General features: G+C 36.3%; 1 protein-coding gene across 6 annotated transcripts in view; it reads right to left on the bottom strand.

Moving 5' to 3' along the window:
* The window catches only part of LOC132907373 (uncharacterized), a 29,614-nt gene that overhangs the window by 9,785 nt on the left and 4,468 nt on the right, over positions 1-15,361 (bottom strand). For 3 of the 6 annotated variants that reach the window (XM_060960407.1, XM_060960408.1, XM_060960413.1), the window contains 2 exons: positions 15,193-15,334; positions 12,750-13,621 (listed from right to left, as the gene is read on the bottom strand). In XM_060960407.1, coding sequence (XP_060816390.1) covers positions 12,750-12,872 — 123 coding nt within the window. In that variant the 5' untranslated portion in view covers positions 12,873-13,621; positions 15,193-15,334. Of the gene's footprint in view, positions 1-12,749; positions 13,639-15,192; positions 15,335-15,361 lie in introns of all 6 variants that reach the window. The other 3 variants (XM_060960411.1, XM_060960409.1, XM_060960410.1) reach the window with 3 other exon arrangements.

The raw sequence follows: 15,361 nt of genomic DNA, 5'->3' as shown, positions 1-15,361 counted from the left end.
ACCTCGGTACGCGCGGCGACACTGTTCCAAGCTTTTGCCATCGCGTTCCTTTGTTACCTTTCTCTTTAAATTAAAATTAAAACATAGCTACGTGCCAAGAGTTGCGCGTCGAAGAGAATCTCCTCAGTCCGTGCGATGAAAAGTACATTATCACGAGTGCGCACGAAGGAAAATATTATGTAAATGATATTTGTACAGGAAATTTCTTTCTATTTAGTCGTTAACTACGATAGAGGATTGATCAATCTGAAATTATGTTTTTTAAATAACTGCTTAGCAAATAGCAATTAGATCGGAAGGAAATTTGAAATTATAATACGATGAACAATATGGATAAAAATTACGCTGGTATCATTATCATAAATTACGAGTTAATGAATCTCTGGCCGTTTATCAACTAGCTTGCTTACTACCTTACTTGTATTTCATTTTCTTTTTAGCTGTTGTTTCATTCTCTTTCTAGTCGACCGATTATAAATCCCCGTGTGTATACTTAACTCTTTGCTGACTACCGATGACGCTACGTTGGCGTCATGACCCGGGTTGATTCCAGAGGTGAGCGACGTTACGACCGTTCGCGGAAAGACGCGGTCGCGAGGAAAACGCGTCAGCGAGAGGCGTAAATTCTCGCTACGATTCGTGTAATCGACGCCGAAATAGTCGTTCCCCGTGTTTCGATTAAGATAACAGGGGTGGTTCAATAAATTTAACACTGTGTTAACAGGTTAATATAGCATGCATTTTTAACAACAAAGTAAATGATTGTAAAGACGTCACAACTTGTTTCATGATAAATACCAGTTAGTGATTCGACTTGACTTCTGATATTTCTTGATGTTTGCAGTATTGATATTCGTATGAGACTTTTTAAATGCGACTGTTCAGATAGAGTGTTCGATCGAGACTGATGATCTTGGACCGATTCTTTGTCTTTTGGGAAGACAACCCCCACTATGCTAAGATCACGCCACAGCTCGCGTCGATGATCACATAAGCCGATTCCTTTGTGAGATGAAATAACGGTCCGAAATCGACGGTTCCAGAACTCGCTGCTCGGTGATAATTATGCGCTCGTCGATACATTGTATGTTTTTCGTCGGCAGATAAGAGGATATGTCTGCGACGCTGAAGGACCGCGAGCGACGGTTGGAAATCTACCGAGCCTCGCGGCGTAACAAGCGACATTGTAGCGGTGTCTATGCATATCGTCGAATTTTAAGAAAAGAATGTCACACACGATGAAAGGCCACGTGGATTCGGTCGATAATACGATCGAAAGTCAATGTCGTCTATAGAAACCACTGTCATTGTCATGTCGGCTGCTACTAATTGCCGTAGTACGTTCTAGTAGTACGTTCTCCTAAATCTCATAATAATGCTGACGGTAAATGTGAGTCAAAGGCGATCAATCACGTGGTGTCTGAATAGACTAACTGGTAGCAAGATAAACAGGCTAAGACGAGTAACTAGAGCAGGTTTTTGCCTCTCGCCGAGGCCAGAAAAACGTGAGAATAAATGCAGAATGGAACGTGCTATTTGAAAATTAGATAGAGAACTTATCGTAATCGTGCAGTGAGATGATTATGCAATTTAAATTTTTTGATTTTTTAATATGGTATTGCAGATAGATTTGCTTACGAAAACGATAGATCAAATATTCTTTTTATCGAAATGGATTTTAAAATTTGAGGAAACGATACAATTTTACATGTATAGTATTTAATTATCGATAAAAACAAATTTATGATTAATATTTATTTATGGGAATATAATATAATTAATGACTCTGTTGCATTTTTATAGCCTTATGTTTCTCTAGTTTTTGCTAGTAATAAAATGGTGTAATGTGATTAATTTCATTTTGCAAGTTGATTAATTAAATAGACGCCGATGATCGATCGAGCCTCATATATGATTCGATTATTATACGTACATAGAACGTTATGTTACATAACGATAATTTCAACACCAGTTAGCAAAGCAATAACAATGTTTTCCTCATTCGAAAAAAGTATACCGCGATGTTAGTTTTCTCCGCTTACTATTGCGAAAAGTCTCTGTCTCCGGTTAAGAGTAATTGAGGCTTAGAAAGTGGACGTCTTAGAGAAACTATATGGATCTATGATGTCAACAATAAAACATTCTTCACTTCTTGCACCTATTTGCATGCAATCTTAAACCAGATGACTTCACGAAAGCATAACGAACTTCGTGCGTTCTTCTTCTACCGCGATTCCTCTTTGAACCAAACTATGCGCGTTTCGTTCATGAACCAAGTATTTATGAAATATAGCGTCTCAGCTACTACTATAAATTCTATTCGTGTACTTATTCCTCTATACATATACGTATATAAGACTAACTTAATAATTAAAATTCATATTGCTAGTTTTGTATCATTAAAAATTATCGTTATAATAATAGTTGCGATTATGAAATATAACACAAAGTTATTTTTACGATTCAACGTGTTAGAGTTTCGGTAATGGAATTTCATAAAACGCGTAAAACTTCGCAGTCTACTGATCAAACATAACGCAGGTAATCGGTCAAGCAACTCTGCTTTTACAAATTAAACTCTTCCTCAAAGATTTCATCGATCGCGATCACTGACGTAACGAGATCACGCGCAACGATTGCGGTGCTGTCCACGGATCGTTGGCCACGGTTTTCCCACAGCTGATGTGGAAAAAAATGTAATCTGGGCGCGGCTTCCTATCTCTCTCTCCTATTAACGATCCACGCGTCCGCGTGTTTGAACTATCTCCAGATATATCGACTGACCAGACAACCGTTCTATAGATCGGCACGATCGTGGATTTCCTTCTGATATCACAAGGAGAAGGCCTTATAAGCGATCGTGTTTCAACGTGCAGTTGGTAGTGAACGGATCGTTTAAAATCGAACGTGGAAACAGTAATGGTCGGTGAAGTTGCGTTCTGTCTATTCATGGGGTTGTGGAAGCGAAGAAGAACGAAGGAGAAAGGTGGCGGATCGAGAGTCACAGTGGTGTAAGTTGGTTTGCTCGTATTTTGCATAGAATGGTTATTTGTGCTCGTTTAAAACGTAAGGATCTCGTTGGACGATGTTGGACGATCTCAGGAAAACACAGGAAAATAGGTGCATTTTCATCGAGTTTTCGATTTTAATGTTATTTTATGACCACGAGGGAATATTTTACTTTTAATGTTATATTATATTATGTACATATATATGGTTGGATTTAAAAAAAAATGGGAAACGAATGAACTGCGAGATGCAAATTACATCAAAGCATCAAATATTAGTTAATTTACGATCGACTGGTAAAAATATTTCGAATAGAGGGAAATCCGTTTCAGACACTTATACAATATCCCTTGTTACCTAAAACGCCACAGACTGCAACGATTCCATCCGATTAATTAAACCACCATCCTTCGCTATATTTCATTCGACGATCAACGCAGAAAAACCATTCACTGGTTCTTTTTCCTTTTTTACAACTCCAAGAAGACGTTCACTTTCCACATATATCCATGAGGAAATTCTTTGCTATTACATCTTCGAGCAGCTTAGCCAGGTACATCCACGCGGAATATGCGGCCAGCACACTACCCCTATTATGCCAGTGATTGCATAATCGGCCTGCATGCACGATCAAACGCGTGCATTCACTACAGGACACGGTATAGTCCCGTTATATAACGGGTGCTCCTTCACTTTTACGCCCCGTAGAGTATGGCGTTCCTGGCGTTCAACAGGACAGAAGATTTCTGCCACCTTTCGCTTTCCTTCCGTTTCGCAGAATATTTCTGAACGCCCAGAAGTCATTATCTCTATATTCGGTAATAGCGTTTGGAATAGTCTTTTTTCTTTTTCTCTTCAACGTTCTAACGCATTTCGTCGTCGTTGCGAGATCCCTTTTACTTCGTCTTTGCTTTTTAGGACGCTGGTGCCTATGATGAATCTTTCTGGATGGTTGAGAATCAGATCAAGAGACCGGAAATTAAAATATTAGAACATTGAAATATCGTAACGTCGAAAGATCGAACAATTGAAATGCTTGGAGAACTATAAGGTCGGAAGACTAGAAGAATCGAAGATCAGGGAAGTCGAAATGTCAAGGCACAGCCGAAAAAATCTTAAATCTAGCTAAGACACGTATGTATATAACAATCAGGGCATCTATTAGTAACATAATTAGTTTACATAATCCACACGAAGTCACGATTCTTGCAGGTTAAAGTACATAATACGTAATAATATTCGCTTCGTACATTTATCACTGAGCGTTTACTACGTGTTACAACTCCTACACAGATTAATCGCGTTTGAAATTCTTAAAGTGCTTCCTAATTTGTTTATGTAATCGGAGTAGTTCATCTTCCGTGTTAACTTGAGAACGTTGTTCTTTAAATATTTCAAGAAATACAAACTGCCAATTAATCACTCGAAATATCTTGATAATTAATATTTTTTCTTTTTTTTTTTAACACCTTATATACGATATAGTCTCTGAAGCCGCATATCTAGAACGCCAATACATAATTCAAAGGAAACTTCTTTTAAGGAAAGAAGTTCGTTAAAGTCTTTTTCTCGTTTCTACGACCATTTTTATTTTCCAAACAGCAACATACGCGATCTTTATAAAATTTATAATACATAAATGGCAGGCGGACAAAGTGCTTTCAACGACACAAGGCAAACAACGAGACGGTATTAAAGCGCAGAGAAAGTCTGTAATATTTTTAAACGGAACGATCTGTTCCTCTTCCCACGACTTTCGAAACTGGCGTTACTTCCTGATTAATTTCGATATGTTCTCTCACGTTCGAATAGTCTTAGTTAAATGAAATTGTCACTTTGCTAACGAATGTATAAATCGCACGTTCCGGTTGCTTCGCGGTGGAAAAGCGCGCGAGGAATTGCTACACTTTGCTTTTTCATAATTGAGACACTTAGAAGGAGGCTGTATTGTGGCAGTAATTTTCTCGAAACTTCAACTAGTAGATTTTATTGCGTCCGTGAAATATCTCGCTGTTGGAGAAAAATTACTTTTTCGTAATTGAGAGACTTTCAAGGAGACTGCAAGACGTTCGAATCACCAATCCAGTCGAAACTTGCAACTGTCGTATTTCGTCATTGTGTTCGTGCAAATATTACACAGTTGGGATAATTTTCAACTACTTTACAAACACCGATATTAATCTATTTAAAGAGAAACAAAAGTTTTAAATAAAAATATAGTAATATCTTTCGATTTCTATTCTTGTCAATCCCTTTTAAGATCCCCAATTTTCCGTTAATCGATATTTTGATAGACGACCGATTAGCAACTGCGTGTTAATGACACAAGGATTTGCAATAAAATTCATTTCACGCAACCTTATAAGCCGAAACTCTATAAGCGATATTTTAATGAATCCTATTAATTGAACTTTCTCGATCTGCATTCTAAAAGGTATAATTAAAAGGCGCGACTATTATTTTAAACGACTGTACATGCCATAAAGATGAATACGAAATCGCGAAAATGTCCTTCTATCTTTTATCTTTTAACGTATTCTTTTATCCTTTATTCTTCGTAGAAAGTATACCACCAGTTGATTGCTTTTACTTTCGATCGCACGCGGGATCGTTCGATTTTAGTGAAAGGACGACCTGTAACATAACCGTTTAACTGGATTCTTCTGCGCGAGTTTGTATACTTGTTCCGTACCACGTATCTTACGTTTTTTATGCCAGGATTGCAAGAAACGCAAGCAATTACATGGAATAATTTAACGAGAATCTCTCCGATTTATCTAAGATCTTTCATACACGGGGTGTCCTAGATTGTAATAGTGGAACAACGTTATATTTGTTCTTTCGCATAATGTCATTCAATAAGTTATCGTAAAGTATTAATCGCCAACACGTTTGCGCACATGTCCCATTTTGTGCTATTAAACGGTACAAGTCGTACGGCAAACATTGCTCAACAAAACATTTACGTATATTATAAGAGAATCAATGTCAAACATGATCTAATACGTAATCAAATATTACGTGATAGCTGATCAATATTTGTACATTGTGCAATTCGCATATAGTGCAACGTGTAATTTAGTGATCTCGGGGTGAAAGGTATATGTTAATGAGAAACATGCCAAGTTGTCAACTGTCACGAAAAGCGAACGATTGGAAAAAAGCTGTAGGAGCATGTACCCGGTCATTTGTTTTCTAAAATGGATCGAGTATAAATGATAGATAATGATCGACATTTCTTTTCTTGTCCTGACATCCTACAATGTTATAGCACAAAATAAAAGTATAAATTAACGTAAAACGATTATACGTTTGTTCGTTTTTTCCATTTCTTCTTTTTCTTCTTCTTGTAGCCTGCTATGAAAAAATATAGATTGTACATATACTACGAACAATAGTAAAACAATAATAAAAGCATAAAACTGTATATTACGCATACAGTTAAATTCTAAATTTTATCTAGATTAAACTATCCGACAGACTAAAGTATAGAAACTGGATTTTCTCGATAAAATCGTCTCCAGAAGTTTCTCATTTTTCCTACTATTCTTCGTATACTCTAATGACTCCATTATGGATATAAGTTAGTTGTTAAACACGAATGTAAGTTAAATTACTAAAATAATTATTCAACCATTGTGTTTTTCCTCGCCGGTCAACAAGACAGACATGGAAATTTCTCCGAGAATGGTTAACATCCTCCGTCTTCTTATAGAAAGAGAGAAATTTCACCCCAGGGTCATGCAGAAGTCGCACTTTCGATCTTACTGTCGTGAAACTACTTCTTCTCTTCCTGCACCTTAAGATATGAAGTTCGATAGCCGTGCACCGTCGCTTCAATTAACGTCACTAGACTTCCTATCAATTTAAAAGGAACTGTTTGTAAGAAAATAGGCCGGCCAACTTCGACAATTACGTAGGCTGGTTTTGTCATTCAGCATAGAGTATATCAGAAACCTGGCGTTCTTTAACCCTTGCTTCGTGTCTTCCTACAAGAGAGATCGATTAATTGAACAATGAACCGAACAGACGAACTTTTACATTCCTGTCTGTGAAATTTTATAGATGGATAAAATTTAATTGCGTAATGTATTCAAATTTTATTCGTGAAAGTTTAAACACAGAGATAGCGTCACCATGATTTTATATGTAAATATGTGTGAAATGTGACTAATGTGTAGTAAATAGAATTGTAAGTGTTGTAAAAAAGAAGAAGATGAAGATAAAACTCTTCTCAAAACAAAATTTAGGTCAAATTCTTGAATTTCTTTGCCTGAATATATATGTACAAGATATATTGAATCTACTAGTATTATATTTAATCTAATCTTTCGAAACATGTTTGTATTTCATTTCAAAATACAAAATAACAACCGGCAACCAATTTAAGAGAAATCCGTGTCACGGTAGAACATATTAAGAAAATTTCTGCCGTTTAATGATGCCCAAATTTGGATAAGTATTTCAGGAATGTCATAGTAACCTTAATTAATCGAAATCGCCTACTTCGTGCATCAAAATATAGTCGAAATACTTTTCAAAAAATTTGTTACTTTTTTTCAAGCATCTTAAAGCAAGGAATGCTACGAACGAGTTTCTAAACGTATCATTTTCAGAGACCATTTACCTGTTCGATCTTTCTTTATTTTCATTCTGGAAAACATTTCCTTCTTACTAGAAATTACATCGAGCATATTGCTGGTTAAAGCCTGCTAATCAGCAAGGTTTCTGGAGAAAGTGAGAAACTATGTGGCATCCTTCACCTTCACCTATTGTCCCGTATATTCGCCTTGATCTCACTTCGTGTCCTCGAGAAAGGTGAATCGAATCGTGCTATTTAGCACTACGCTTTGATAAACTCTTCGAGGTCTCGGTGAATATTATTGAAATAACAGAAACTTCCCTATGTCGAGTACATACATCATAGGAATAACGAAATGAATAAGAAGCAAATCGAAAGAATTCTTCTTTCGTAAAATTAGATGAGAAACGAGCAGAGATAGAAATTACGTATTGTTCGTAATAGGAATTTCGAAACGAAAAAGGTTACGACAATAGGATGCAATAAAAAGAAATGGAGCAGCGTAATCCTTCGACGAAGGGAGCAAAAGCTGAAAGAATAGCAAGTGAAAACGAAAATGACTATCGTAAATGGATTTCCTGCGACTGCTTGTTATCAATTTCGAGGGCAAGGTGAAAATTTTCCAAAATTTTAAAGTCGCGGTTCTATTTTAACTTCTCCTGGCAGATAGTTTTATTAATTGTATAGAAGAATAATAAAAAATCATATAGAACTAACATAGATCAGTGTGATATGGATCACATAGATCAAAATCGTATAGTTATAGAAAATATACGTCAGAAATTTAAATAAATGTTGGTGTTTCGATGCAGAGAATAAGAACGATCTGCTTGGAATTTGTCTCAATTTTGTGGCAAGGTTTTTCTTAAAACATTAAGAGACTTTGATTGTTGTGAGATCGCGATATAAAAATTTAAATGCCACAGCAGTATGCGCAGTATTAAAATTATTTCAAGTGCGATTGGAATTATCGTGTAAACCAGAATAAATCAACGGTAGACCCTTTCACCGTCATTTGTCGGAAGGAAGAAACGATGAATTGCCGCGCTCGATGGAGCATTCCGTGCGTGGAAACGGAAGCGTCAAAGACAGCCTATTGGCGAAACTTCCGGTTCTTCTTCCTCTTGGTCTTACGTATCGCGGTCTGTCTAGCGGCAAAAAAGTGACTCTCGATTTTACGTATGCTCACGGTCAACCTACAAAAACTCTCCGTAAGAGAAACTATTGGGAAATATAATCGGTGTTTCTTGGATGTCACGCACAGGAGAAATGTCCGTAAACGCTATAATGTCCTAGACTTTATCGCCGAGCTCGTGAAAGTGTTGTTTGGCGGAATGACAGAAAAAGGCAGGGAACGTGTTTAACGAGATTTGTCGTTGACGATATTGAATAATTGACGATGTTACAACGTCGTTGTGCGTGATAAAAAAATCCCATTTTCCTCTTTGTCATTGGAAGATTAAAAACTAGTAATTTTAGCTTACTTCCCTGTGCCACTGAGGAGAACCTGCGTTAACTTCTTTTCTTACATTCCAGGTATAGTTTCTGTATCTGAGATAAAACTTTTATATAACGCAATGATACGTTTCTAAAAAAGTAAATTGAAAATTGCATGAAATTTATCTATTTGTCACGTTCCATCGATACCATCGTAATATCTCTTCAGCCGCGTTAAAGAAATATTAACGTGAAACTTATCGGTGATTAACCGAAGGATGTCTATTAAAGTTTTTATCTTTTAATGGATAAAAATTGTATACGTTAGGAAGTTTACGACGCGACGTATTAAACGTTGGATAGCCGTGACGAACCTTACTTTCGTTTATTAGATGCTAGCTTTCTGCTAGCTTCGCCTCTAATTTCATATTGCTAATTCGATTAGAAATTCTATAGACAATCTATTATATTACCGTTTCGTTTCAATTTCTTTTCCTTTTTTTCTTTTCTTTTATTTCCTTTTTTCGTTTCGTACGGTTTCGTTTTATCTTTATTTCATCGATGTGAGATTTGAAAGTTCCTAAGTATCATTTTAACTACTGTAATTAATATATTGATCTAAAATCCTTTAAACGTGATAGTATATATGCAAAGATTTATAATACGTTTCGCTGCGGAAGAAGTAGGAAAATCGTGACACGAGAAGAGGAATTATAACAACGTACGAAAGTAGAACCAAGATGTTCACTATTCACCCACTAACAGAGTGACTTCTGGCCTCTGTTTCTACCTTCACTCGCAAACTCCTATCTGATGTCGGGTCTTCCTATCTTCGTCTTTTGCAATATCAATTTCCTGCGTCCTCTTAGCGGCATCTTCCTCTAATTGGCGGATTTCTCTCGAGAATCGAAGAAACCTTGCACCGAGAACTCGGTAATCGACGTGCTTTGTGTCGGTATCAATGGCCATCGGATATATTTCATGAAATGTATAACTTTCATTTAGATTGACGGTCCATAGAGAATTGCGAAAACTTTGGAAAGCAGTACGCTAGATAAAAATGTAATAAAAATTTGATGAAAATCGAATTCAATTGAACTATGAAGTGGAAAACTTTTTATTGACTGATTATCTTTAGAAGCTGTCAGTTTGTTGAAACAAGCTTCCGGAGTAAATTTTTGGAGATAAAGTACCGCATAAAGTTAGTATTAGGATTATGGAATAATTAATCGTAGCGTAAAAGTGACTACGATATTATGAGAAGAACGAAGAAATAAGATTCTTCGTGTCCAGCAACGTCGTTGATACGTTGCAAAGATGGAAGATGAGAGGAGACACAGCACAAAAACAGAGAAGGTAAACTCCACAGAGCGTTACTTATTACGCGGAAAACTGAATTTGATGATGAAGAGAAATCTTGGGGCTGGATCGTTTCAGAATGATTGCAGAAACGTAATTAACACGACTGTGCGTAATTAAGTACAACGCTTACTTTGAATTTCAAGCCATTATTTTAATTATCATTGTAAAAAGAATTCCTGTTATTGAAACGATAAAAATTTTGAAATATCCTGTGTTATCAAGATATAGTATTAGTATTACTATTACATATTACGTGAAAATTTAACGCCAAATTTAAGCTACAGAAAAATGAGATTTCGTATGTATCTAATACCTATTAACAGACACTTGGTGTACATCATGAAAATCCGATCAAGTGAGAAAATTCAAGTGAATGTGTTAACCGTGTCGCGGAGGCGTTAAAACGGCATAAGTGAAATCAGAAACGATCGTATAAACAAATACGGAGAAAGAAGCGTCGTTTCAACGGCGAACGAACGCGATTCACAACGTGGACCGTAATATTTCTATATTTATTCACCGATTTTACTGTCCAACCAGTGAAACTTGCTCAAGATTACACTAGGTTGTCCCAAAAGTTTCATTCGTCTTGTAAGGAAACAATAGATGCGCAACGTTTTTTTATTTTATATTATTTTATAGAATTACGTACGGTCCATTTCGTTCTGTTGAAACATCTATGCATTATTTCTTTACAAAACGAAAGAAACTTTTGGGACAACCTAGTACAACGTGCAATAAAGGCACTGGTAGAAATGTTTAACTGTGGCCTGATTACGTCAACCGCGAGAGCAACAGTACCAAGTAATTTCATCAAATCTGCATACCTATCGCAAATGGCTTCGTTTCACACCGTTCGTACGCGTGCACACAGGCTCTTTGTTTGTGTCGGAGAGATCTCGCATCAGATTTAATTACACGTTGAAACGCGCTACGTGGAAATTTCTTTGCTAAGCGATCCTCGATACGTGTTAGATCGTTCCACCTGAAACGATCGGCTTCGGAAACGTGCAAAGTCTTTTGAAACTTGCTAACTCGATGCGTTGTGCGGTATTACTTATCGCTAGATCTTTCAAATTCATACCTTTTACGATCGTGCGTAAAAATATACAGAATGTAAATAGAAATTTCTTTCATCCTCCAGGGTATCGTAACGAGAACGTTATTTCGAATTACTCGTGTGTTTTTGCATACTATGTACACCCTGTAAATTTTTGCATCGGTTTAAGTTTCCCAGAAGTGTGCGTGAACATCGGAAGCCTGTTTATTACACAGGATAGGTGGATAAAAATCATCGACGATTGCACATTCCGAGAAAATATAGTTTGCAGTGTTGCGAGAGATACACCGGCGATATCTCGATTCACGTTCGCACGGTAATTTCTGCTAGAATGATATTCAAATCGTTAAAAGGGTCATTCTTTTCCCGAACGATCTCCACGATTTCTGAATCGAGATACCATACGTATTTGGAAATCCCGATTCTCGAAAGTAATTCTCCCGTGCTTAGTATTGTATTCGATTGATAGAAGCGTTGCACTATCGTGGAAAAGGAACATCGATCTCACCGGTATTACGGAAAACTTTGATCGACTACACGCGATCTTTTCACAGCCGAATGCTTTACGAAGTGTACTTTCCATCGGACGTCTGACATCGGAAGTCTTTGATAAAATATCGTCCCACCCTTCCAAGCTAGAACAAGATATACATTTATTTACTAAAGATAGATTATTGCACGGCAAAACTTTATTTATTTCAACGTAATTTTACTTAATGCCTGAATAGATAGAACCTTTGTCGATGAATTTGTGCCTAAACGCTTATTACATGACTGAAAAGCGATAGATAGCGGAAAAAATCCAGGAACTTCGCTTACATAAATCGCACGAAACCTTCGACAGGTTCGTCCTCTGGAAGGAAAGAAATCAATTGTTTTATCTGCAATTTCTTATTAATTAATCTTCACCATCAGTTGTTACTTGCAGTTGTCTTCCATCTATCTGATAATTCGTTTTTGTTATTAAAATATCCTTCCAATGACTCTGATCCTATGTAGATTAGATATAGTATATCGTGCATTCGTTTTGTCAAAATTTTCTTTAGAAAAATCTCTCAAGTCTCTCTTAAAAGAAACTAAGTGGGTACCTAAATCTCTATCTACCTACACATCTAAGAAAGTCTATGAAAGATACCTCCTTTGTAGTTTCCAATTTAGCAACTGCATCTTACATTATATTAACATGAAATTTCTTAAGAACATCCCGGAGAAATCATGTATTATCCGATAAAAACATTTTTTTAAATGATACTTCACCAGCAAGAAAAGAAGAAATTAACTAGGTAGCATTTTTCTTACCTGTTGGAACTGAGCCAAGTCGGTCCCTGAAAGAATCGCCGGGTCAGCTTCGGCAGCAACGAAACCTTGTATCCTCAGGATCGCGGTGATCCACAGGAAGCACAAAACATTCCTCCGCCTCATTACGTCAACGATCCTCCTTTCTCTTCGATTATCGAGCAGCGTTCACACACGGTTTGCCTTTTTCTAAGAACTTCACCACCGGAACATCGACACCCCACTACGTCTTTTTCTTCTTTCTTCTCCGATATCCGTCGACTTTCAAATTTACTTACAAAGTTACAGAAGGCTTGTTAAACCAAATAATTTTACACTGCTTCCTCGTTCTAGAAACTTCCCTCAAACAAATATCGCGTATACCTTTCCTTTCTTCGTAAGTACAACGAATCGGTTAATTTACAAATTGAACTATGATTTACAAATTAAACAAAAAAAAAGAAAGATAGATATATCTTGGAAATATATTCGGAGAACGAAATCGTTTCGTTGATCAAAACGAAAGCGTTGTTCAAAGGGAAGATAAGGTTCTCGAGTCGTTTTATCGAAAGAAAGAATAGTCGAGCTTCTCTCGTGTTGGCGGAGAAACGAAAACAAGAGGACAATAGCGAAGACGCGTCAGACCTGCTTAGCTGACACAAGTTCACACGTTGACGAGGACGAGTTCGGGACTGTTGGAGATCGGAAAACGTCTGAGAGTTTTACTTCTCCAGTCGGGGAAGAGTTCCTCAGGCATAGACCAGGTGGGAGACGAACAGGTAGGACGGTGAACGTCGGTTCCGAACCCACTTCTGTCTTCTCTTGACGCCTTCCTCGACTGGAACCTGCATTTGTTTTCCATTTTGTTGGGATTTTTGCCAACGATCGATAGAAATCTGTATCCAGTAGGTATCTGTTGGTTTAGAAATCGTTCAGATCCGATTTAGGAATCGTTTCAGATGCAAATTAAAAAAGGTATTATTTTTAGTAGAAGAAAGGAGAAAGGATGTGCAATTACGAAACGTATTATTTTGTATCGAAATTAAAACAATCAGGAAACTTTCTATAATTATTACGTGGAATTGTTAATAATAGTGATTAAGGGGTCATGTATTCTTATCGAGAGAACATTAAAAATTTGTAGAACGATAGAACCGGAAAGAGGAAGAAAACAAATGTTTATAGAATATACTAGTAGTTAATTTTAATATTTACACATTATCGACTATTCCACACTATGTGATCTTTAAAATTAGAAATTTGTTTTTATAATTAAAATACGATGAATCACGTTGAGTTAGATTTGATTGATAAAGATACCAAGATACGAGGCGTATAATTAAACCAAAACAACATTCGATTCTAACAAAGAAATATGTTTTAATTTCATTCATTAACGAGCAGTTTCCTAATTCTAGTGGACAAATTAATACTCCAAGAGATACAGAGAAAACATTAAGGAGCAGAAAAAGAACATTATATAGAAAATAGCATAGATATAATAAGATAACAAGCTGGTTTTTCAATCAAATCAATCGACGTCTTTTGTCAAGTGAAATGCTTGGAAGAAAGATTACATGAACAGTTTTTGAACAGAAAGGCAAAAGAGGCGAATCGATACGTCGGAAAGTTACTTAACACCATTGAAACGAACGGAAACGCTCGAACGAGCATCAAGTTGTACCAGTTCCGCTCGAACGTTCCGGGGAACGCGCAAAAGCGCATCGTACCGTTTTACAAACAATTTCGGCACTTACTTCCGATAATAAATCGTTTTTAGCTGTCGTTCAGAATGCTCGCGGAAGTGCCATGAATGAAATGAACCGGCACGCTGCAACAGATTTCCCAATTTTAAAACGCGCTACTGGAAAGAGAACAACTCTCGTATACTGAAAAAACATTGGAATCTAAGGAATTTTTTTTAGAGAAGATTACAATATTAGAACTAGAAGATTTAACGAATAATAATTGAGGAATCTTTTGGAAAAGGCTCATAAAATAAAATACTGAAGTTTAGTAAATTGAGTTGAAAATTCTAGTTGTAATTTTTTAATATTAGCTACGTTTGAATTGTTAATTAGAACAGTCCTTAAGGAAACTTTTTATATTTATAAAATATATACAATTTTTATACTAATTCAACTATGAATATTCTTTTTTATCCTTGATCTCTATACCATTTTTTTTTTTTTTTTTAAGAAGCTTCTCGTTTGATACATTGATGAAACAGAAGAGAAGAAGTTACTCAAAGTTTATGAGAAAATCTCAAGAAATCTTTCTTCCAAATAAATCTATTTTTCTATTGTTTTATGTAAACTGGAAATTTCAAAATATCTATCTTATTATATCTGGAAGAAACATGTATCCAAATGTTGGCATAGCATTGTGGAATGATTAACTTTGTTTCGAAACCAAATAAAAGAACTGACAAATCAAATTTGCACATCGATCAAATAGAATCAGATACCTCTTTTCCGGTTAGTTTTTACTACGTAAGTAGTTAGCCGGTAAAATATTTTTCAAATGGCTCGAGGCAACGAAAACGCGAACACCATTCGTCCTTTCTCCGCTCACCATCGAAAACGAGTTTCAATCTGCTTATCTGTTTCCTGTAAGATTGTTGCAAAATTGTTACA

Source organism: Bombus pascuorum, chromosome 5, assembly GCF_905332965.1.
Source record: "Bombus pascuorum chromosome 5, iyBomPasc1.1, whole genome shotgun sequence".
In the NCBI taxonomy this organism is placed as follows: domain Eukaryota; kingdom Metazoa; phylum Arthropoda; class Insecta; order Hymenoptera; family Apidae; genus Bombus; species Bombus pascuorum.
Note: the sequence above shows the minus strand (reverse complement) of the source record. Positions and strands in the feature narration are given on the sequence as shown.